Genomic DNA, 25,350 nt, shown 5'->3' with positions numbered 1-25,350 from the left:
TGTGGAGAAACCAGGTCTGCATAGTATAAAGTGAAATGGAGGCTGGTGGCACTGATCTCCATCCTGTGTCACCCCCGGTGGGTTTGTCTGTGACAGACCATGCCAAATCTTCCACTTCACTTTGGCCTTTGTCTTAGTGATCAAAACTGATGAATTGTGAAGCAAGAGTTTTCAGGTGTTTTGGCATCTCCACAACAAATGGATTCAGCCTTATAAAACAGTGAAGATGGGAGAAATTGCCAGGTCAACCCCATAGTGGCCAATCTCATAAATGTCACAGACAAGGCCTCATGCTCTGTAGACCCAGCCATGCCAGTACCATATAGCACTAGATAAAATCGGTTCTTTTCATCTGTTTTCTCCTGCTAACATCTCTGGCTGTGGTCCTCTTGAGGACCATCTGTGTCTTTAGGGGGGACATTTCATGAATACACCCCCGGGTTTCTCATGTCTCTTTCAAGAAGTAAGCAAATATTTTGTTTTGCTTAGTGGTCAGGAGTGGAGACTATTATTTATTTGAAACGGATAGTGAAGAGGAGGAAGAAGAGGAACTCAAGAAGGAAGATGAAGAACCTCCACGGAAGTCAGCATTCCAGGTAATTAGAGGGATGTGGACAGTGATGCCCTTTGCTAGTTAGAAACACTTTGGTTGGTTGGTTGGTTTTTTTTTTAATTGACTACTCTTGCTTACAGGCCTAAGTGACCTCCTCTGTAGTCCTGTGGTACAGCTCTCAGAGTCTTCTGATGGACATCTGAAATTGTCTATTTATAGTTAAACTATGGCACTGCTCCCTCTCAGGAACATTGTAACTACCACATCATGTGACCAGGATGTGGGTCAGGGCTTCATCCCTGACATCAAAGCATTTTTTGATGTAAAAAAAATTTTTTGATGAGCTTCCTCAGCGTCGCTTCGGATTCCTTGACTGTTGGGCTCACAGCTCCCTGCGTGAAAGAATTGATTGTGTGAATAAAGCACATGCTCTTTTTTTGAAATGATCGCTGAAATGTTGCATTGGATTTTGAAAATCGGCTTCGTTTGTATGGCTAATGATACCAGAATCTATTTAAATAATAACTGTAATCATCCATCCCAGTTCTGCTCTTTTTCAGCTGAGTTTTCTCTGTTCAAGAATCTGCTGTCCCAACCCCAGCTCTGACCCACCAGCCAACACAGTGTTAGTGGGGGCAGGGTACAATCTATCCTTCCTAAAGATGAGCCTTGTCAGAGCCCAGGGCATGAATTCTTTATACATGCTTATCTTACCTCTGGACCACAGGCTGGAATGGTTATATCCTATTTGTCATAGTACAGAGCATATAGAAAGGTTTCCACAAAACTTCATGATTGCCCATGATAAGGCCATGCACTGCTCCTTAGACAGGCCCTCATAAATGGACAAGCTCAGGTCTTCTGTGGGAGCCCATTTTCAGGTTCCTAGTGGCTTTACCCAGCAGGTCTGCATAGAGAGGATGACTGAATCATGGGCCTGAGTGCAGGTGTCTGAGATGGTCTGCACTTGGCTGTGCTGAGGAGAGGTCTTTTGTTCCACCCCTTGGCATTTCTATAAATACCTTAGGGCAGAGACAGAGGGCCCGTGGGCATAGGTTCCAGACCCTCTTGAGGCTATCCTGTATTTTCTATCTGTCCATCTCCACAATCTAATTCCTTCTATCTAATATTTCCTGCTGCTCGCACTCAAGAAAACTCTGGGGAACTGTGGAGTTGGTGGGTAAACGCCCCACAGTCTTCCTGATAGCATTGAAGAACCAAGTGATTTGTGGGGGTTCTTGGGCAGGGTGCTGCCTCCCTACATCCATTGCTCCTCTGTGTGCTTGGGGACATGTTTGTGTGCATGATGGGGTACTTGTCACTACTAATGACTCAACAGCCTTACTTTTTATTTTTAGCTAATGAATTTTATGCTAACCACCACTCATCATACAACAAAGAAGAGAATGTGGAGCATCCTTACTGTGTTATGAACTGTGTGCTGTGACTAAATATGCTCTTTTTCCTAACTTACAAGCCCAGCACATTTTATTCTAGCTTCAGTGACTGGCATGCTTTAACCTCAGTGTTGATTATAGAGATGAGCTCATGCGACATCATATATTAAATTGTTAACTGTTGGGTTTTTTTTTCTACTAATTATTCTTGCTTTGTCCTTCTTTGTAGAGAGCTATTGGGAAGTTTGCCTCAGCCATTTTAGCCTTGCCAAAGTCTGTCATTAAACTTCCCAAAACTATTCTTCAGTATTTAATCAGAGCTGCAAAGGTATTTCATGCTTTACTGATGTGTAGTGTGTGACTCTCTGCTCCATAGAACTTTAGTAAAACATCCCTATATCTACATTTTCTCTATTCTATGAATCATACAACAGAAGTATCATATGGGTGTAAAACATTAAGTTTTCCAAAAAAGAGTTCTTAGGAACCAGATTTTATATCATGTTACCACTTTTAAAAGTAGACACCAGAGAATATAAAAAATAGAAAGAGAAAATGCAGATATACATGTACTTTCTCTCCTCATAGTTTTCTGTGAGTTACATCTCATTTTAAACCGGTGACATCTGGTTGCATGCATCAGTTTATAATGAGTAAAACATATATAATAATTTTTTTCTCAGAAAGCTGGTAAGAAATTCCAAATCAATCTGTAAAAGACTCCTCTGATTCTAAACCCTTTTCAGCTTCTTGTTACTCTCCAGCTTCCTAATTTGGATCCAGTTGTCTAATTCCTGCATCCAACATATCTCCTTTCCCAGCTGCTCACTCCCAGAGCACAACAGTGCTTCTCAATAAACTTTAACAATGTACAAATGTAGTTCATTTGTCTAATACGTAGTGGATGTCAGTCAACTGCTTAGACCATACTCACTTCATTATTAGAAGCCACAAAGAAGAAATTATCCTTCTTGTATTTTGTAGCATGCTTTTCCTTCCAAACTCAAGCAGGAGTGAGCTCTAAAACTCTTGGGTCATTATGATATGATGGTCCTTGAGTTCAAGCAAACAGTTGGGATAGTGACAGAGACCAGTGTACCTTGCCTTTGTCCTGTGGTCTCATTTTCATGCTTATTCCGGTTCCACTGGTCATACAGGACCTGAAATTCAGAGTGTCTGTGAAGCTCCCAGGTGAGGCCATATTTCTGGTCTACCTAGAGCTACAGAGCCCAACCTTCCAACTGTCTTTCATTCTAAATTCCAGAAGGCTGACTTTAATTAATAGTCACTGTTGCTGTTTCTGCAAGGGACTTTATCGTTCATCTCTATGAATGTGTGTTTCTCAACTCATGATTTTAAAATTATTGAAGTGAAAGATTGCAATTTATCCACCCCTTTTGTTACTTAAAGTGAATATGATTAAATGATGATGGAGATGTAAAGGAACTTCTGGGTCCCAGTCTAGTTAGAGGACAAATTATAAAATGGTGTCAATTTGAGCTAAGGATTTCCACTCCAATGAAACACTCTCTGTTTAAAAGAATATATATATATATATATATATAATATATATATATATATATATAACCTTTTGGTAAAAGTGAATCTCATTCCCCTAATAATAAAGATAAACTTTAAGGTAAAGTCAGAGACGTATACTCATGCAGTGACTATTAACTAAACCTTCAGACTTTTTGTGTATACTTCCAAGCACTTTCTCCTTCTGGCTGATGTACTTCCAGCCTGGCTCCCTAGACAAGCCACCAAGTGGGTGAAAGTTAGAGCTGTGATGTCATAATTTGAGAGGACAGCAAAAATCTTCTTCCATTCTTGACTCAGTAAGGATCAGAACCCTTTTCTAAAATAGCAGAAGGCAAAACTGCCCTTCAGTTAAGTGTTTGAAACCTTAAAATTCTTATTTTTCAAAATGGCAATCTTAAGATAACTTTGCCTGCGAATAAGGACTCAACGACTCACAGTGTGGTTGCTCCCTCTTGCTTCCTGTCCTTGCATGACCAGATGTTCCACAAGAAGACACTGATGGGCTTCATCCCTGGGGACCAACATAGAGTTAGGAGTTCCCCTCACCGTGCCACATGATCGAGGGTCCCTTCCTTGCCCTTCTTAAAGTTTGCCAACCCTGCCCCTCTCAGCCCTCCTCTCTCCCTCCCAGCTGTTTGCTTTTCTCTTCAGAACAAAGGATGTCCTGCAATCGTGTACCTGCTACACTCACAAATTATTACCTTTTCATTTATGTTTGGGATTCTTTATTTTTATAAAACAATAGTAGTATGGCACTTTCCTTGAAGGAAATGTCATCCTACGCTGTTCTTAAACCCGAAGACTTATTTATTAGTGCAATTTCTTTTAAAACAAACTATGTTTGCAAATTTGCCTTTTAATGTCCTAAACCTGAGAGATAAGTGGCTAGACTCCCAAACTGACATGTTCAGTAAAGATCCACCAGTCCCTGCTTTGATGCTTTTGAGCATCAGTTCATCTCCTAATTTCATAAATAACATTTTAACATAACATGAGATGCCTATCTCCTGGGCTTGTTATCCAGAAATAAAACCAGTTTTACATTTGTGTGTATTACCCGTACAATTCAGATTTCCGCCACTGAGGAAAAAGGACGTGTTATTTCTTGGACCCTGTGCCCTGACATTTCCATATGTGGAAGAGTTTAATCTTAACTTTCTAGTGACACGAGAAGACCAATCTGTTTATGTTGTGTTCTCCAAATTTTTCTGAAATAGAAAATGATCTAGGATGAAATGACAATATATGGGCTAACAACTACCCCTTATGTGCACGTATCTTAATCATAAGAATGGAAAACCCAGCTTCCCTGAGACCCGGGTGTTGCATGTGAAGCATGCCTGCCTAGTTTTATGATTTCTAGAAGGCTGATTTTATGTCTTGGTTTTGTTGTCTTTGCATGCTTCTGGGGATGGGGAGGGTGGGCTGTTGTAAAATGTTGATGTGACTGTCTTCAGCTCTTGAATGCAACTGACAAAGGGCAGCCCGAGGCACCAGTTTTCCCTCCCTGCCTTCCCGGAAGAGCTCACTCCCACACTGACATGATTCTCCTTTTAACATACTCATCCATCTGCAGAGCCTCCTTTTCTAGTTACTCATAACTGCTATTAGGAGAGAATTGAAGATGCAAAACCTAATCACTCCCCCCAAGCAAGTAAGAGTATTAGAGATGGCATTTTCCTTTGATTAAAAAGTTTGTGGTAGGACAGACTCCTCTAATGCTACTTATCAAGAGCTCCCGGCTTCAGCTTGTTGCGTGCAAAGCAAAAATTCTGTAATGGAGGATCACAAATGGTGGTGGTGTTTCAGAGAAGTGACGGTTTGTTTTCACCCAAGTTTGTATCATGCATGATCACCTTTGACACCAAGTGAAGAATGTTCCCACTTATGGTAGCAAATGAAGAGCAACAAGATGGCTGTGGTGGTGAATGCCTTTAATCCCTGCACTTAGGAGACAGAAGCAGACAGAGCTACAAAGCAAGTTCTAAGCCAGCCAGGGTAATATAATGAGACCCTGTCTCAAACAAGCAAGAAGAAAGAATCTAGACCAGGAGAAGTCAGCTTAGCATAAGAAAAGGGAAAGAGACACTTATAAGAGAAAAAATTCTTACATCAAAGAAGCTTGGCTTTGGTCCATTTTCATTTTAAGTTATTTTTAAAAGTCAGAAAATAATCAGACTTTCTTCTTTCAGTTCGTCTATCAGGCCTGGATTACTGATCCTAAAACAGCACTCCGTCAGAGAAGGAAAGAGAAAAAGAAGTTGGCAAGAGAAGAGCAGAAAGGAAGACGCAAAGCATCTGGGGAAGGTGAGTGCTGGGCAGGAAGCACGCCCAGCCTCTGCACCACAGACACCGGATGCCAAGAGATGGGACTTTCAATCCAATGAGTTGAACATTTCTAAGAGATTCTGTTACCGAACATGATAGAATACTCTCTTAATTAGTTTTCTATTCAGTGATAAAGACCATGACCAAAACCAACTTGTAGCAGAAAGGACTTATTTTACATTGCAGCTTGTGGGAAAGCTGGGCAAGGAAGCCAGGGCATGAACTCGGAGAAGGAAGTAGGAGGCAGGAGCTGCAGAGACCATGAAGGAATGCTGCTTACTGCCTTGCTCCCCCTGCCAAGGGGTGGTATCGCCCCACAGTGATCTGGGCCCTCCTACATCAATTATCACTAGAGAAAATGTACAGCAGGCTTGACCCCAGGCCAACCTGGTGAAGGCATTTTTCTCAGTTAATGTTCTCTTTTCCAAAATGACTCTAGCTTGTGTCAAAATGGCATAAAATTAGTCTGTACAAATACCATTAAGTAGGTTCCTGACATATTATTTAAGTGAAAAACAACATTTTTCAAAATAGCAGGTACTTATTGAAACCACTAACTGAAACAAAGACAACCAAAGTACTTCAACCCAGTATTTTACATTTTAAACCGGTATGTATCCTAGTGTTTAAATGTAAGAGAAGGATTTAAAAAAAAAAAAAAAAAAAAAAAAACCTTAGTGTATTAATAACAGTGGCTGCTTTTTTAGGAGAGTGGAGGTTAAATGATATGACTAAAGGGACCCCTGGGTTTATCTGCTATAGTTTGATTCTGTACAAAGATAATGTAATCATGGATTCCTTATGAACTTAAGAAGGTCAAAGAATCAAAACTTCTCATGTAACTAATTATACATTTTGTTCATTTTTACCTTCCTTCTCCCAGTATGTACTGGGTGGCTTTAACTGCATTTTATTGATATGTTTACAAAGATAAATTTAATCTACACCCAATATAACAAGCCAAATGGTAGAGGGAGATCCAGCAGATGGAGATGCATGCACGCGCACATACACACACACACACACACACACACACACACACACACACACACAAAATTAGCCTCCAGGAAAGATGCATCCTATCCAGATGGGGCATTGGCCTTCTCCCCTTTCTGCAAGTGCATATTATTTGTTCGTTAGCTTTTCAGAATAGAGTTCATGTGCACAAAGGCATCTTGTACTTTCATTAGTAATGTATCATGAACATTTTTCCAATTAACTATTCATGAAACTGCTGGGCTTTTTTAATGGCTATAAAAGGTTCCATAGTACAGATATGCATAATTTATTCAATCATTTAACCATTAATGGACAAAAAGATTGCTTCCTGATTTTACCACAGCAAACAATGCTATATAATAGGTATCCTTGCAAAAAAATTCACATGGAGTTATGTACATGGATGTATTTAAAAGTATGGTAGAGGTTAAGAGTAACATGCACTCTCACAGAGTAGAGTCCCAAAAGTAGGAAGACTGGGCTAAAGGATAAGCTTCATACATTTTAACAGTTTTTCCCCACAAGCATTTAGTAATTTATACTCCAATATGTCAAATAAAGGAAGGTACATTTCTTACACCTTCATACCAAGGCCCTCACTGCTCTTTTTATCATTTTTTTCTGAGGGATGACAGATGACTTGTGTTTTCAGTGGAATTTCGTCTAATTCATAACTAATGATACTGGGCATGTTTACTTTATATTGTCTATATAATCTGTACTTCCAAGTTTAAGGTCCAAATACAGCTATAATTGTCCTCTGCCATTCTATTGGAATATTTCTTCTTTTCTTATTAATTAGGATGGCTTGTATATCAAGCATATTGCTTCCTGTGGTGAGTTATAATCACACTTTCTTGTTCAATGCTTGTATTCAGTTTGTGATACATGACTATCTAAACAATGTGAAATCTGCTTGATATCAAAACATTCTGGTACTTTTTTTTTTTTTTTTTTTTTTTTTTTTTTTTTTTTTTTGGTTTTTCGAGACAGGGTTTCTCTGCGTAGCTTTGCACCTTTCCTGGAGCTCACTTGGTAGCCCAGGCTGGCCTCGAACTCACAGAGATCCGCCTGGCTCTGCCTCCCGAGTGCTGGGATTAAAGGCATGCGCCACCACCGCCCGGCCATTCTGGTACTTTTAAAGCCAACATCTCACTAAAGAAAGCCTCTGCCCTCCAATATTAAGCAAATGTTGTCCTATATTTCCTCCTGGTTTTACTTGCATCTTGAATTTTTTTATTACTCTGTGCAGTAGAGATATATTTTCATATAATTACATAGATGAGTAATGATGACAAGCCCTACTTATTTTAAAAGTCTTCCTTTTGTGTTAGAAATAAGCAGTAGTCAGCCACTGGCTTCTATTTTGGCTTAGATATGACTTGGGAGTGTATTCTGAATCATTTCTGTTGTCAAGCTCTGAATCACTGTTACATGCTTTTGCATTTCATAGCCATGGGGTTAGTTTTAATATTTAATGAGGCAAACTCCCCCCACTATCATTGCTTTATTCAATGTTGTATTTGGTATTCTCAGGTGTGTGTTCTGCCAAAAATTTTTGAATATTCTTTAGTCATAAAAATGGCACAAGACTCTATATAATGAAATATCTTTTGTTATATATAACACAGGTCCCGTGGAATGGGAAGATCGAGAAGATGGGCCAATCAAAAAGAAGTCCGATGGACCAGGTAACCTGATAGAGACATAGTTGAACTTTGAGCATTTGAAAATAGCACTGCCCCGTGTGGTAAGGAAGGCTGCTACAAAGTAATGAAGCCAACCGTGAGTCTGGACCACAGCTGAATAATCACAATCCTGTCCCTTGAAACCTCATCTCTGCTGAGGCAGAGAAGGACTCCTGAGAGCAGATCCAGCCTCTCTCCCCCTGGGTGACATGTGAGGTTCCTATCTGGTTGTAAAGTCCTTGATTCATGTGCCTGGGTGAACATGACAAATGCTGGTGACGTATAGAAGCCACCAGAATACGAGAATGAAAAAAATATGCTTGAAATTTTCTTCTTTCTTTTTTAAATAGAACTCTTTAAAATTTACCTTTTTAACTGAGGTAGACTAGTGAGACACCTACACATTTTGAAAAATATTTACAATGTAGGATCATGACATCAGGTTAATGGATATTTCCATAATCTCAAACATTTGTCATTTGTGTTAAAAACACTTAGAATCCTCTCCATTAGCTATTTTAAATATACCATAAATTATTATAAGGCAAATATAGAAATAAGTAATTACAACAACTAAGAACTATTACTTGTAGGAAAGTAATTGTGAATGGGTATTGGTGAAATTATTAAGGCCACTCCACATAGTTAAAAGGGAGGTTTATTTTGTGGGGATAGGTAACAGGGTCTGGGAAAAGTGTAACACACTCCAGCGGTGTTCTCTGGTGAACTCTGCTCAGTCTAGCTCCAGCATCCAGGGTCCAGGAACCAAGAGAGCCCGTGCATCAGATCTCAGGTCTTCAGGGTCCTCTCTCAGCCCCGCCTGTAGGTGTGACAGTTACTGAAGCCTCACTGGGGGTTGGAACTTCCAGGTCAAAGCTGGAATGGCTCCCCACTACAAATGGGAGAAAAAATAAGAATAAGTTGTCAAAAACCTAAGTCCTGCTGGAATATATTGGTGGCTCTTGCTCTAAGTCTTTCAGCCTACAGGGCCAAACTTCCCTTTTATGTCTGTGAAAGCAGCTTGAGGTCTTCTCCAAATAGGTATGGGCATCACATGCCTTGGTCTAGAGTTCCTTAAATGGAAATAAGGGAAGATGGAGAGATGGCATGAAGGTTAGGAACTCTTGTTGCATAATCATGAGGACTGGAGTTCAGATCCCTCACCCATGTAACAAGACAGAAATCCTGCACAGGCCTGCAGCTCCAGTTCCATGGTGAGGGTTGGCTGGGGAGACCGGAGGATTGCTAGGACTTTCTGCTTCCAGCCTAGTCAAGAAACATGAGCTCTAGGTTCAAGGAGAGAACTTGCCCCAACGAAAGACAGGGAGTGGTACAGGAGAGCACTGGATGCCCTCTTCTGGCCTCCACACATAGACACAGACACATATGCACACACAAAATAAACAAATAATCGACTAAATAGGAGACCAGCAATGCAGAGAAAAATGGAGGCATCTGTGGAGTCTCTCACTTGAAATCATACTTCGGTGGGATCAGTGGATATCCTTCATCCCACTTCATGAGGCCATTCATCTCCGCCTTTGCTACTTTGCTCAGCAAAGGACCCTCTGTTCTTCCTCACCTCCAAAGACCTGTGGAAGATCAAGAGAGGCCACAGCCAGAAAAGTCCTGAGTTGCATCACAGGTGGTAGCCACATAGGCAGGAAATGTTTCCATGGGGACATCAGACATCAAGATTCTGGCCCCAAACCAAGCTAGTGGGAACTCATGAACTTTAGGCCAACAGCTACGGAGCCTGTGTGGGACTGGACTAGGCCCTCTGCATAAGTCAGACAAGTATGTAGCTTGGTCTCTTTTGAGGGGCCCCTGGCAATGGGATCAAGCTCTATCCTTGGTGCATGAGCTGGCTTTTTGGAGCCCATTACCTATGGTGGGACACCTTGCACAGCCTTGATGCAGGGGGAAGGGGCTTGAACCTGCCTCAACTGAATGTACCAGGCTTCGCTGACTCCTCATGGGAGGCCTTACCTTTTTGGAGGGGGGGATGCAGGATAGGTTGGGTAGGGGGAGTGGGAGGAAGGATGAGAGGGGATCTGTGGTTAGTATGCAAAATGAATTTAAAAAAATCTTAATAAAGAACAAAAGATTCTAGCCCCAATTGGTCCTCACATGTTGCTATCTGCCTCCCCCACCACGTCCCCCATCAGGTATGGCATTCACTCGGAGGCTCCAGTCCTTGTTTGACCCTTGAAAAGAGCAAAATTTTACTAGAAGTAAGCTTGTCCTTCCTCCTAGACCGCTTGGTTCAGAGCAGTTGTGTTCCTTCATCATAAAGCCAAACTCCGATTCACACTGTGGCCTTTCAGTCAGAGAGGAGATTAGTGGGGAGCAAAGACAAGTCCTTCAGTTGTCACTTCTGATCCCGGTAGACAAGGAGCCTGTGGGGCTGGCATGTGATTGAGAGATCATCAGCTTACCTAAGTGACTGAGACAGACAGACAGAACTATACAGTCCTTCTGTTCAGATTCTTCCTCACTGTATATAGTAAGAGGCATTTAACACGTTGTTTCATTATACCTGTGCATAGCAAAGTGACTGCTGTAGACCAGTAGATAAACCTGTCTGTCCACTTCCCCACCATAGTTGGAACACCTTAGGTCTACTTGTTGGAAATCCCAGCATAATACAGAATTACTAATTACCACCCCCTGTCATCTGTAGACCTCTAGATAGAACTCTCCCGTGTAACTACAACCTTACCTTGAACCACTTCTTCCCAGTCTTTCCCTTCCCTGGCCATGGACTCTCTGTTTCATGGCTCTCCTCTCTGTTTCTGTGAGTATCACTAGTTTGGATCCCAAATGTAAGTGGTATCATCTGGCGTGTGTTTTTCCACACCTGGCTTATTTTAGTGTGACACCATGTCCTCTGTGGTCATCCATGTTGTTCCTAGTTTCCCATCTTTTTAAAAGGTGAGTGAGGCTCCGAAGGGTGAGGTCACCGGTTGTGGAACCTCCTCCAATCTTTCTGAGCATTCAAGGGCCTTAGACATAGCCTCTAGAGAATGCTGGGAGATGTGTGTGCATGGTGTCAACATTTTGAACACAACTGGACCCTGAGCTGAGCTGAGCTGCTGTGTGACGGCTCTCCAGGATCTCCAGTCACGGCTACAGTCCAGGACAAAACTCACTCACACCAGCCATCCCAGGGCCTCTGCTGACTGGAGATGATGGCTCCCATGTGCAGAGTTTTGTGGTTGACATAAAATTGTGTTAGGGAGATGGCTCAGTAGCAATGAGCACACGCAGCCCGTGAAGTGAGCTTTGCAAACGATTAAGCTGGTTTGGCTGAGGTATGAGTGCAAGGACAATAAACAGGTCCCGCCAATGATCCCTAAGATGCTTGTAGAAAAGCAGTAAAGGGCCCCATGAGACAGGCAGGGGCCCTGTCTAGTCTTGAGTTGATACTAGGTGAACCTATGGATTGCAATCTACTTTACTAAACCTCCTCCAGTCAGGTCTCTAGATGGGTAGAGGCTCCATATGCCACAGGCTCATCCAACCACATACCAAAATGTTTGGGGGGGGGGAATGCATCTGTACTGAGTATATATGGGCCTTTTTTCTGTCTTCTCCTAAATAATGCAGTGTAACAACCACTTTTATAGAGTATGCCTAATGGCAAATATTAAAAGTAATATAGAGATGGTTCAAACTATGAGAGCGAGTATATAGAGATCCTATATAGATAGTATAGTTAGAGTTTCACATATGTAAGGCACTTAACCATCACAGAACTTGATATTTTCAGGGGTCCTGTGTAGCTAGAGTTTTTCTGGTCCTGCCACAGTCAGGACAAATCTTTCATCCGCCAGTCCCACAGCTGCTCAGACCCAATCAAGTAAACACACAGAGCCTTATATTGCTTACAAACTGTATGGCCGTGGCAAGCTTCTTGCTAACTGTTCTTATATCTTAAATCAACCCATTTCTATTCATCTATAAGTTGCCACATGGCTCGTGGCTGACCAGTACCTTACATCTCGCTTTTCATGGCAGCGGCTGACAGCGTCTCTCTGCCTCAACCTTCCACTTCCCAGAATTCTCTTCTCTGATTGTCTCGCCTATACTTCCTACCTGGCTACTGGCCAATCAGTGTTTTATTTATACAGAGCAATATCCACAGCAGTCCTGTTAGCCCCCAGGGACCCTGAGTGACTGACGTCTGGAAACCTGTTATGGTGGACATGACAAATCCCACCTGAGTCTGGCTTAGTCCTGCCGTTGCATGTGTGGAGAACTGCACAGGTGCTTGGGCCTCAGTTCCCCTCTGCCTCTCAGTGGAAGGAGCCCAGTCTACACTAGGGACATCCTGCAAAACCCAGATCTGGGGGTGCTATACCTCACAGTGTCACAACAGCACGGCCCTTGGTAGTGCCGTTGTGTTCCCTGCCTTTGAAACTGTGTCACGCTTCTCCTGCCCAGATAACATCATCAAGAGGATATTTAATATTCTGAAGTTCACCTGGGTCCTATTCCTGGCCACGGTGGATAGTTTCACCACTTGGCTCAACTCCATCTCAAGGGAACACATCGACATATCCACCGTTCTGAGGATTGAAAGGTGCATGCTGACCCGAGAGATTAAGAAGGTAATGCTGTGGGCCACCTTCCTTTCGCTACTTTCAAAGAGCCGTCAAGTCCACGTGGGTTGGACATCCCAGCCCAGAATGCATGGGGCAAGAGGGGTTTCAAATTTCTAAATTTTGGGTTTGGATTTTGAAATATTTTCACCTACATAATGGAACACCTTGGGGAGGGAACCCAAATACCAACATGAAATTTGACTTCTGTTTCATCATCTACGTGGCTTGAAGGTCATTCTGTAGACCACTTCAAGTGTGCTTGTGTTTTAACTGTGACTGTACAGGAGCGCTTGTGCAGAATTTTCCACCTGTTGGCATCACGTCAGCACCCAAGGGGGTTCAAACACAGGGACATTCAGAGTTCAGATTGTCAGCCTGTGTCCTGGTTAGTTGTTTTGTTGTTCCTGTTGCTCATTTTTGTTTTATGTTTTGCTTTTCCCCCAACTTAGCATAAGTCAGAGGCATTTGGAAAGAGGAGGCAGGTCAGGATGACATTTTCCTGATCAATGATTGGTGTGGGAGGGCCCCATCACATCACATGGAGGGTGATGCCACTCCAGGGTCAATGATTCTGGGTGGTGTGAGAAAGAAGACTGAGAAGCCATGGGAGCAAGCCAGTGAGCAGCACTCCTCTATGGTCTCTGCTTTTGCTCCTGCCTGGCTTCCTTCAGTGATGCATTATAAACTGTAAAATTAAATAAACTCTTTCCCACCAAGTTACCTTTGGACATGGTGTTTAGCACATCAGTAAAAATCTAACTAGACAGCCTTATCTAAAACTCTAAAATAAAATCCTTTCTTCCTAGCCGGCTGTTATATGACCACTTTGTTCTGTGTGTTGAGGTCTATCCCAGGCTCATAAACAACATGAACACACGTGCACACACACACATGCACTCACACACATGCACATGCTCACCAGGAGTCCTTGGACTATCCCCAGTTTATTCATTTTATCTTTTCTATTAGAGTTCATAGGTTAGCTGTGCCCCCATAAAGGATTATAGTTTTAATCTGGGAATTTTGATCTGAAACCTCCAGAAAAAAATGTAGGATATAAGAAGAGCTAACAAAATATACAAATGTTACATATGGTTTTTAGATTGTATTTAAAGGTAAGTATTTTTACACATATAGTTTTGTCAATTATACCTTAATTGGGTTGGGGACATTTTTAAAATATATAAAAATAAAATAAAAATTAATAATGAACATAAATCACCTAGATGAATTAATGTAATCAAAAGCATATTTGATAATTTTCTCCACTAAGCTTGAGCTAACTTCTGGAAAAGTGGCTACTATATTGTACAGCAAAATTCTTCTCATGTAAAAATTATACCCAATGTATTATTACCTTACTTTTTGTTGTGGTAAATGATCTGGGAAAAGCAATTTAAAGGTGGAAGGAGGGTTGTCTCAAAGCTTGAAGGGCTATAGTGTATCCTGGTGATGCCAGAGAAGGCATGGCAATGGGAAAGTATGGCATGGTCACATTGCATCCACAGGCAGGAAGCTGAGGCAGAGATGAATGCTGCTACTCTGCTGGTCTCTTAGTGAAGGATACTATCAATGTGATGAAACACCAGACCAAAGCAACTTGGGGAGAAAAGGGTTTATTTGGCTTATGCTTCCACAGCACTGTTCGTCATCCAAGGAAGTCAGGACAGGAACTCAGGCGGGGAAGGAACCTGGAGGCAGGAGCTGATGCAGAGGCCATGGAGGGGTGCTGCTCTGCTGACTGGCATGCTCCCTTTGTCTTGCTCACCCTACTTTATTATAGAGTCCAGGATCACCAGCCCAGGGATAGCACTACCCACAATAGGCTGGGCCCTTCTCTACCAATCAGTAATTAAGACGCTTGTGTAGAGCCTGATTTTATGGAGGCATTTTCTTAATTGAGGTTCCCTCCTCTCTGATGACTATATCTTGTGTTAAATTGACAAAAAAAAACTATCCAGCATAGCTAGATTCCTCTATATTCAGTTTTTATTCAGCCTAGGAGTCCAGCCCATGGAATGATGTTGCCAACATTCACAACTGGTCCACCTTCCTCAGTTAAACTTTTCTATAAATGCTCTTGGAGATATGTTAGAAGTATGTCCTAAGTGGTTCTGAATCCAGTCAAGTTGACAATGAGGATCAACCATCACATCTAATAATATTGACCAACACTAATGACCATAAAAGACCTGACATTAGTCCCTAAATTAACTAGCATCTCATCAGTCCTTACTGTGTGTGTAAGTGCTAAGAGCTGTCAATATTGAGAACTGCTGGCATTGTTCAAACAAGTGCTTTGTGATCCCCTTTTCTACAGGGCAATGTTCCAACACGGGAAAGTATCCACATGTACTACCAGAACCACATCATGAACCTTTCCAGAGAATCAGGACTGGACACAATTGACGAGCACCCTGGAGCTGATTCCAGGGCCCAGGCAGCTCACAGGATGGATAGCTTAGATTCCCATGACAGTATCTCCAGGTATTTTACTTTCTAAACAATTGGTTTGTTTTTGACAAAGTGAATGAGGTAGATGTCAGCAAATGTGAGAAGTGATCACATGAAGTGAAAGTTAACCAAAAACATGGATGGTGTCCTAGGCCCTGCACATCCATACAACAATGTTGAAGGAATATTGTCCTGCTTGAGGCTGAGCTGGATAAAAGCAGACACCAACAGTGAACAGCTTGAAGTACTCATCTACACAACTGGCACAGTCTGGAGGTTTATAAGATTTGGATTTTACTCATTACTATTTATGTAGGGGCTAGATCTCTACTGCCTTTCAAAATGGCTGTTTCACAAACTATCTTTGTTCTAGCATTTTCTACCTTCTGCTTATATCACTGACCTTTTCCTTTTCAGAACTGTTACTTCAAAGTTTAGAATAAAAATTTCAGAAATAATTCTGTTAGCCTCCCTCTTCTCTAGATTTATGGTCACGCATGCGTTGTTCACAGGAGGACAACAGTTGACTCAATGCTAATGGTAGTGGCACATTGAGTACATGGTGTAGCCAGCCTTGTTTCATCCTTTAAAACCATATAAAATGCTCTGTGCCATTATTATCCATATTTTCCCAAGACAAAATTCATTTACAGATAGTAATTCATTACAGACAAAATTCATTACAGTGGCTAAAAGGTATGGTCTAAGTCTGTAAAAGCAGACCCAGGGTCTGGTATTCAGAACCCAAGTTTTGGACCACCACCGTGTGTTATACTGTCTCTTAATGTCTCTCCCTTCTTCCTAAGCAAGTGTACTGTCCACCCAGGAAAGCCCTGGGAACCACTGCAACATGGTGTTCTACTCACTGATGTCCATTGTGTAGGACTGGCTAATCCCAGCTCACTGTCTTGGGAAGAAAATTGGCAGTGCCCAGGGGGACCATCTGACTGGGTGAACTGCACCATGCAATTATCTTATAGGCCAAGAACCATGACTCTGAAGATAGTTATGTATATTTTTTCATATAACAGCTAAAATAATCCCCTATGCTAGGCCAGGCCCTGAACTCAATTCTAGAACAAGCATATAGAAATAGGAGTCATCCCCTGAGTGGTTTCATCTGAGAAGGCTCTGGGACACAAGGTTGTTGGCTTCCTCTGCCTGCTGAGGGAGGGCAGGAGACCCTGCAGGTAGCCCCAGACTCATACTTCATACACCAGTAGGCACAATGGCTGCCGACCATACTTTTCCTTCACAAATACTGGCTACATTTCATTCTGGATGAAAAGGGGGTAGAAAAGATATCACTTTATTGATACCAAACTCAAAAGTAGAAATTAAAAAATCAAAGGGACTGAGGATGTAGTTCAGTTGACCATTTACTTACCAAACCCATGCAAGGCCCAGGATTTAATCACTAGCACCAGAGATTAAAAAGAAAAAAAAAACCAAACAAACAAACAAAAAGTCCTGAAAATCAGAATTATATTCATTGAAGAGTAGTTAAATAGAGAATTTCTTACCTTGAAGTATAGTTTTCTATCTGTTGCTGAATTATTGTCTTTGAGTTGACCAAGTAAAGAAATTCAAATACAACAAGCCACCATATTTGCCTTTGACACAGATCCAAATCTACTGATATGGAAAAAGAATATGTTTTGTTTACACAAATACATAACACACACACACACACACACATGCATAAATTATATATGCGTATGTAAATATGTAAAAACCTCAAGTTTTAAAATAGATTACTTCATTTAAAAATATATATACATATATATTTGCCTATATTGATTTTGTGTAGAAAAAAAACTATTCGTGGATATAACTCTTTCTCTCTTTCCAAATAAATATTCTTTTAAGGTCTTTTCAGGAATAGTAAAAGGATTATATTTTCCTCAACTTGAGAATACTCTAGTTATTTTTAAGCTGTAAAATCATAAATATTTCAGCTAATATGGTCTTCATGAAAAGAAGAAATAGTTGGGCTAGATTCCTCTTAGGGTTTCAAGGTCAACCATATTTTCCTAATTGAGATGATGTTTAAGATGCCTTTTAATTCTAGAATAAAATAATTGTTAGAAGACAAAGTGCCCTAGTGGTAACATTTGTTTTCCATTCTCTTTCTGCCCACACTTTTTTACTTTTCTCAGACATAATTTCTGAAACTAGTAGTAATAGCAGCAGCTATAAAGAGGAAATGTCAATGAAAGCTCTCAATCCATTCCTAGCACTTGGTGTGTCTTGTGAGACCATCCCGTGGTCTTTGTGAAAGGGAAGCTTTGCTCCTCTTCTCTCACAGGTTTTAATGAAGCACAAACTCACTGTTTATTTTATAGCTCATTTAGACTTTTTGCAAACCATGACTTCTGTCCTGGGTAGAGGGTAGAAATCCTCTTATTTGATGGTGTTCCAACAAGTCTCTCTACATGTAGAAATCAAAGCATTTAAATGCAATCATCCTCTCACTAATTATTTTCTGTGTCATAAATTAAAATCCATCTTACCCCCCATTCTTCTTAAGTGCTTACCTATTTCAGCCTAGCTCACAGTTTCTCCTCCCTTCATCAGGGAAGAGTGGGCTAAGGACCTGGCTTAGTGGTGCAATGCAGGTCAGTGCCGTGTGAGACACTAGGTTTAACCCCAGATGCCCGAATAGTAACAGGGATGATGATGCTACGTGAAGACTGCAGGGCAGATGTGCACAAGTGTGCAGGTGTGTGCAGACTGACAGGGACGAGATGGAGGAGGTAGGCATGTGTGGATGCCGGGGACACTCTCAATGTTGACTAATGCTGCTTCTTATGCAGGGGTACGTGAAGGTAAGTAAAAGAATCTTTGTTTCCAAATACACCTGCTTTAGAACCAAATGATAACCAAACCGCCATTAAAAAAAAAAAATCATGGGAACAATAGGAGGAGCAGAACACCGAAATTCTCTTGAGACATTTCCAGATGGCTTCCATCCATCACCAGCCCGTCTGGTGATGTCATGTGTCATAACACTTGTAAATGTCCCTCAGCTTCAGACCACACCTCTCTACATATGTGCATCTAATACAAACTGTATTTTTATTGTTTTTGATTCCAAAAAGAGTTTCAGACCAATGTGATTTACTAGTACAAAAGTCACACTCATATTCAACTATAGTTATTGCCATGCACACAGTGAAGAATATAGTTATATGCATGTACATTATTTAACTTATTAAACCTTTTCATTTTTCCTTCGTTAAGAGATGTTGTCCCTTAATATGACTTGTAATGTTTCTTCAATGCCTCCTTCTTACCTCCTTTTTTACTTATTATCTAATAAAGAGGTGTTTTGTTACCTGAATCCCAAAGTTTGACAACTGAAAAGAAAGGTAAATAACGATGTTCATGTCTTTTGACATTTGAAGAAGTCCTCTGTCATCTCCCAAAAGGAATATACAAGAATACATTTTCCCACAGAACTTAAGATTCCTATAGACTCCCTTAATGTGGCCTGTTTTAGGATAGCTGCTTTAGAAGCAACCCCTGAAAAAAGGAATAAAAAAGATGAATAAAATATAAAGTAAAAATAAATATACTGACAGACACGATTCCTATTTGTGTGATTTTTAATTACATAACAATTTATAATATGTTCAACTAAGAAATTAAATAATTGTAAATCAAAACTTAGGAGGTTACAGAGAAAAAAGACCAGTTCAAATAAAACCAAGCAATTGCCTTTAAATATAACCTAAATAGAAAACCACAACCAGGATGAAAAATTAGGAGTCATGAGCTATCACACTTATATATCACACTTTTAGAAAACAGTGTTAAATATGTTAAAATATGTGCAAAATTATGAAACTGTAATAAATGAGAAGCCAGGAATCATTATAAATAGCCTGTAATATATTTTGATTTTCATTTTTAACATGAAATAAAAGGAAATGCTCAGTTCACTTTGTGAGAAGTTCATGAATCAACAAATTTGCCCTTCATAGTGGCTGAGCAACACTCCCAGTGTTTTCAAAGAGAAATCCATCTCCACTGAGGTCTCAGGGACCCCGTGCCCTGGGGAGAGGTAGCATGTCACTCAGAGGATTCTTCAGATGCCTGCACATGTGGGGCAGACAGGTCTGGTGACCATATGGCCAGCCTCCTCCAGTAAGAATGACCACAGTGTGGCCTGTTCCCTTTACAGCTTCTGTTCCCAACATCTGTGTCACAAAAATTTCTCATAAGACAACAGTAGATGGACTCAGAATGGGAATTTAGCAAATGAATACAGATTTCCTTTGATGGAAATCCTTGAAATCCAGGCTCAGATGGTGAGCTAATTTCTAACAGTTTCTTGTCAAGTTGGGTGTGTGACTTATCATTGCTTCTGTTGCTGCCAGTGCTGTTAACTGCTTTCTGAGGATCGTTCCCAGGTATCAAGGGCGGCTGTCATTTGAAATCTGCCACCTGGAAGTTGCTGTGCCCCTTCTGTGGAGACATCTCAGTTCTGCTCCACTATGGCTGTTCCCTTGGGTACCAGGAAATGAGGGATTTAGTCAGTTTAGTCAATGACTTCTCTCCCTTGGGACACCCACCCAAACTTGAAGCATGATTTGTAGTAGAAATTAGTTAAAGTGAAATATTAACAGACAAAATGTGTCTGGCATTGCTAGAATTCCTTTGTTGTTGTTGTTTGACGCCATTTTAATTTTTTTATGTTGGTTGATATCTAGTCACCTATCAGATCAGCCTCTCTTCTACATGCAAGGAATCTGGTTTGGCTTAGTCCAGATGAGTCCAGAAAAGGAGGTGGAAGACTCAGTGTGTGGTGGCATTCCTGAGCTTCCAGCTCTCATCTTGAAGAATGTGTTATAAAACTAAAATCTTTTCTACCAACTGTACATGCAGTTATTTCGGCATATGCAATTGAGTTGAGAATTGTTCTCCATGGACTTGGGCTTGCAATTCCAAAGAAAGAATACCCTCTTCAGTCACAAAAGAACCAATCGCACTGCAAAGCGACAAGGATATGAACTCTGTAAGATGACTCCTGGGCCTTGTCCTTACACTGCTTCGTGTCTTGCCCAGAGAGAGTGCCATTCGGTAGCTTATCCCTAGGCAGTAAATTTTTTTTTCAATTCCAGTTTCTTCTGTGTATTTATCCCGCCAAACAGGCCCTCCCCTGTCCTGGACCCCCCCACCCCCCACCCCCCACCCCGCTGCCACGATCGTCCTGTTGGTGGCGCTCTTGTGTGTGGTTGCCGCATGGCGGTGTGTTGGTGGTCAGTTGTCCCTGTGTGACTTGGTGCACCACTGGGTTTTAACTCTGTGTTTCTGTAACTGTTTGCGCTGCTAGCTGCTACACTGAAGCAACCCTGCTGATCTCAAGGCAGTCCACCCTTGATGATTTAGATGGACAAGACTCTGTTCCTAAAACAAGCGAGCGCGCTCGGCCTAGGCTCCGTAAAATGGTCAGCATGGACATGTCTTCCTCATCAGCTGACAGTGGCAGTGTAGCATCCAGGTGCTTAACTTGTGCATGCTTTGTTCCGTACCTTCTACCCCTTGCCCATGGATGTCATTGCCAATATAAGTTCATGAGATGAATGCCATTGTTCTTTTTTTTTTTTTTTTGCTTTGATTTTAAGAATTTGCATGACTAACAAAATGCATAAGCATAGCACTTTCTGTGACATAATTGTTTCCAAGACAACACTCCCTGAACTAAACTCTACCTTCATTTTGTCTGTTAGGCATTCCTTTAAAACCCTGATTGGAAATGTCCTCCATTTTACAAATACTTTTCACTTTTCATTTTCAAAGATATATATATCTGATATATATAATTATAATTATATATACATACATAATTATAATTATATATACATATCAGATATATATTAGGAAAAAGTCTGTCAAATATAGACATTGTCAGTTAATGCAAAATCCGTCTATATTTGGCATGTATATCCTAACAGGAAAATTGAATATATTTTACCTTTGACTTTTGAAAAGAATGTTATGTAGAAACATACATCAGCTTTATAGACTACCATCTGCCTTGTTTGGAAAGGATTATTCTGGGCTTATGTTTTCTCATTAAATCTTTCCAGAAAGCAACATTCAGTTAGAAATGAAATTATCTGCATAGAACTACAAAACTCTTACCCCACCCCCAACACATATTAGAGTTGTTCTCAGGGACTCTGACTATACTGTTGTTCATTCTGGCATGAAAATAAACCAAGCCAAAGCCAACTCTATTCTGATCTGGTAGTCTCACACAACAGAGGTATGTCTGCCTTTTGCTAGCAGTTGTCTATGTTAACACTCTGGTATGGCCCACTGGGGTCTGGAGTAGGCAATATGCTTTGCCTTCTGAGACATCCTCTTTCAGGTGCAAGCTTGTTATATCCTTCCACTTTGAAGAGTCCTGAAAGTGCACTCATCTCTAAGATCCTCAGGTGCCCTAAACCTTGGAGAGCATGCTTATCGTCACTTACAGGCACTTTGGAAGTTAGACCTAATGTGGGTCCGACTCCCATGACCTGAACATTCCCTGGGGTGTTGGTCAATTTGATGGCTTCTTGGGAGGCTGTGTGTTACTGAGATAAGTCTTAGCACAACTTTAGTGAGGGCTCTCTCAGAGCCTTCTGCGGGGTGTGGAGGGTGGTGGGTAACAAACTTAGGACCAAAGCCCCGAGCTTGCTTAGCACCTACATGATCACCCAGTGCTCTTGAGTTACAAGATGCCACAGATGGTGTGTCAACCATTCATTCACCACTCATTGACATGCCTATACTGGTATCCTGCATTTGAGAATCTCTGTATTTGTGGAACCTGCTTACTCACAAATGCCAGTGTGACAGCAACATGTATTTCAGAATCTGACACACTGTCCTCCTGCATCCACCAGACCCCAAATATCTGTCTCCTCTTCAGGGGCCAAACAGTTCAGAAAAGGCATGCTATGGGTTTCAGCATGCAGTGAATTCAATATGGCTGCTTTGTTTTCAGTTCTAACCTTTCTTGCATGGGCTTGACTGGGAAAGCTAGGGGAAAAGCTAGAAAGGAAATGAGGAGCACTGGAGAAAAGCCACAGGGGGCAACCAAAGTAGGGAGAAATAATAAAAGCAGGGAAGTGTATGTAGAGGAAGCTATAGGAAGGATGTATTTTAAAAAAAGAATGAGTGGAAGGAAGAAGAAAGAAAGGAATGGAGAGAGATGTTGGCATGTGAAAATAGGAAAAAGCTCTGAGTTAGAGCAAGCAGCTGAGAAGGTGGCCACCTTAGGAAGAGACAGAGATGGGTGGCCCCAAGTGCAAGACCAAGAACCCATGAGAACTGTCTGAGAACAGGAGAGAAGGTAAGGGTTCAGTGGGAAAGGTGCTTATACCAAGAAGATAGAGGCAAAGAATGAGGAAAGAAGGAAGAGATCAACATAAGAGAAGGGGGATTTTTAAAGCATGTGCTTGTTGAGTTCAGCCAGTATCTGATGGATTCTGTCACCCTCAATGGCCTAGGCAAGTCCCTTGTGCAGGACTGAGACTAGACCACATCTTGTTCAAACACCTATGAACAGTCAAGCATGGCTTCTCCTTTCCATATGCTCTCTTCTTTAAGGAGTGATGGCGGTAGGTATGCTATGCTCAATGTGTGCTGATTTGGAAATGAACCTGGAGCTCATGGCTGTGAATACTGATCCTGTTTTGAACACTTCTATGCATAGACTGGGTTGCTCCTTGCAGGGTATGTCACTTGCTCTGGTTTGGAAGGATGCAATGCTAACTTTCCTACTTTTGCATCTGGAAGGCTACTGCTTGCAGTTTCTGCAGACTGGGAGTGAATTCTGGAAGAAACAAAGCACATGGGATCCACAAAATGGGGGTGTTTCCTTTTCTCACATGCCTGAGGTTTTTACTTGGGAGTTCTGAGGTGGTGTCGTAAGGACTGGACAGGTTCCAAGCTGGTATAAATGCTAAGACAAGCACTCTGCCCATCTTCTTTCCTAACAGCGAGCCCACACAGTGCACCATGCTGTATTCACGCCAAGGAACAACAGAAACCATTGAGGAGGTGGAGGCTGAAGCTGAGGAGGAGGTGGTGGAGGGTCTGGAGTCTGAGCTCCATGATGCAGAAGACAAGGAGTATGTGGCAGAGTATGAAGCAGAGGTAGAGGAGGTCAGCCTGACTCCGGATGAGGAGTTGCCTCAGTTCTCCACAGATGATGGGGATGTAGAGGCCCCACCCTCCTACAGCAAGGCTGTCAGCTTTGAGCATCTGTCCTTTGCCTCACAAGATGACTCTGGCGCCAAGAACCACATGGTAGTCAGCCCTGATGACAGCCGTACCGACAAGCTGGAGTCAAGTATCTTACCACCTCTGACTCATGAGTTGACAGCCAGCGAGCTGCTGATGAACAAGTAAGAGAAGGAAGCAGGCCTCCAGCTTTAGCTGGGAACTATCACAAACATGTGTACTCTAGTCACATATGCACAAAGCCCTAGACATACAAGGCAAACATACAATCCTGGGACAGCACTGTGACTTGAGTGACTGACTCAGCAAAAACTATCCAATAACATTTGTATTCATACCTCTTTCTATAATAAGGTCTCAGATAGGTTGAGCATCCCTAATTTGAAAACCCAAGATACTCTGAAATCCAAAAGAACTCAGAAAGCATCCACACAGTACAGGAGATATATGAATTTATGTCATTAAACTTTGTGCATACATAAAACCATTGGAAAATATTCTGTAAAATGATCTTCAGACTGTATGAATATGGTAAATATAAGGCATAAATTAGTTGCACATTGAAATTTAATTTCCATATCTAAGATTTTTCATTATGTAATTTAATAATCCAAGATATGAAGGCCTTCAATGCCTCAGACACTTCCCAAGTGTTTTAGACAAAAATAAGCCGGGCGGTGGTGGCACACACCTTTAATCCCAGCACTTGGGAGGCAGGGGCAGGCAGATCTCTGTGAGTTTGAGGTCTACAGAGTGAGTTCCAGGAAAGGCACAAAGCTACACAGGGAAACCCTGTCTCAAAAAAACAAACAATCAAAAAAAAAAGCAACCTGTATGAGGTTGTCTTATTATATTCCTATGGATAAACACACACAGAGAAGGATGTGTAGATACACAACTCAAGAGATCATCATCAGTGCAAGTCATTGATTTGGAAAAGGTGGAAGCAAGTGTCCAATTGTGCTCATTCCAACAGGATGTTCCATGATGATGAGCTTGAAGAATCTGAGAAATTCTATGTGGACCAGCCCCGGTTCTTGTTGCTGTTCTATGCCATGTACAACACTCTGGTAGCCCGCTCAGAAATGGTGTGCTATTTCGTGATCATCCTTAACCATATGATCTCTGCCTCCATCATCACCCTCTGCTGCCCATCCTCATCTTCCTCTGGGCCATGCTGTCTGTCCCCAGGCCCAGCCGGCGCTTCTGGATGATGGCCATCGTCTATACTGAGGTAGGCCATTCTGTTGCATGGACAACTTAGACTAACAATCATTATCAGCAATAGTGGCCTAGGGCTGGCAATTTATACAGGTTCTGGTGTTGTTCCCAATTAAAACACACAAGGAGACAGCTTCAGTGGGATTCAGTAATTGATCAAAGGATGCAAAATTGTTGGAGACAGGGCTTTGAAAGCCTTCCTGTGAGACCTGGGGTATTAACCACTGTCACAATAACAGTCTTTTGCCAGATCAAGCAGAGTGCCTGTATCTGTGCGTATCAGATGGACTAAGAATTAAACAAATGGCAAAGCACCTTGA

At 41.6% G+C, this 25,350-nt stretch overlaps 1 protein-coding gene across 1 annotated transcript in view; it reads left to right on the top strand.

Annotated features, from left to right (window-relative positions):
- The window catches only part of Piezo2 (piezo type mechanosensitive ion channel component 2), a 405,018-nt gene that overhangs the window by 353,254 nt on the left and 26,414 nt on the right, over positions 1 to 25,350 (top strand). Inside the window, 10 exon segments of the mRNA XM_037197168.1 lie at positions 490 to 596; positions 2,180 to 2,278; positions 5,685 to 5,799; positions 8,451 to 8,510; positions 12,954 to 13,120; positions 15,435 to 15,601; positions 20,907 to 21,074; positions 23,566 to 23,973; positions 24,786 to 24,949; positions 24,952 to 25,043. Coding sequence (XP_037053063.1) covers positions 490 to 596; positions 2,180 to 2,278; positions 5,685 to 5,799; positions 8,451 to 8,510; positions 12,954 to 13,120; positions 15,435 to 15,601; positions 20,907 to 21,074; positions 23,566 to 23,973; positions 24,786 to 24,949; positions 24,952 to 25,043 — 1,547 coding nt within the window.

The sequence above is a fragment of the Peromyscus leucopus genome, chromosome 19 (genome assembly GCF_004664715.2).
Source record: "Peromyscus leucopus breed LL Stock chromosome 19, UCI_PerLeu_2.1, whole genome shotgun sequence".
NCBI classification, from domain to species: Eukaryota; Metazoa; Chordata; class Mammalia; order Rodentia; family Cricetidae; genus Peromyscus; species Peromyscus leucopus.
The sequence above is the reverse complement of the archived record's forward strand: the minus strand, read 5'-3'. Positions and strand labels throughout refer to the sequence as shown.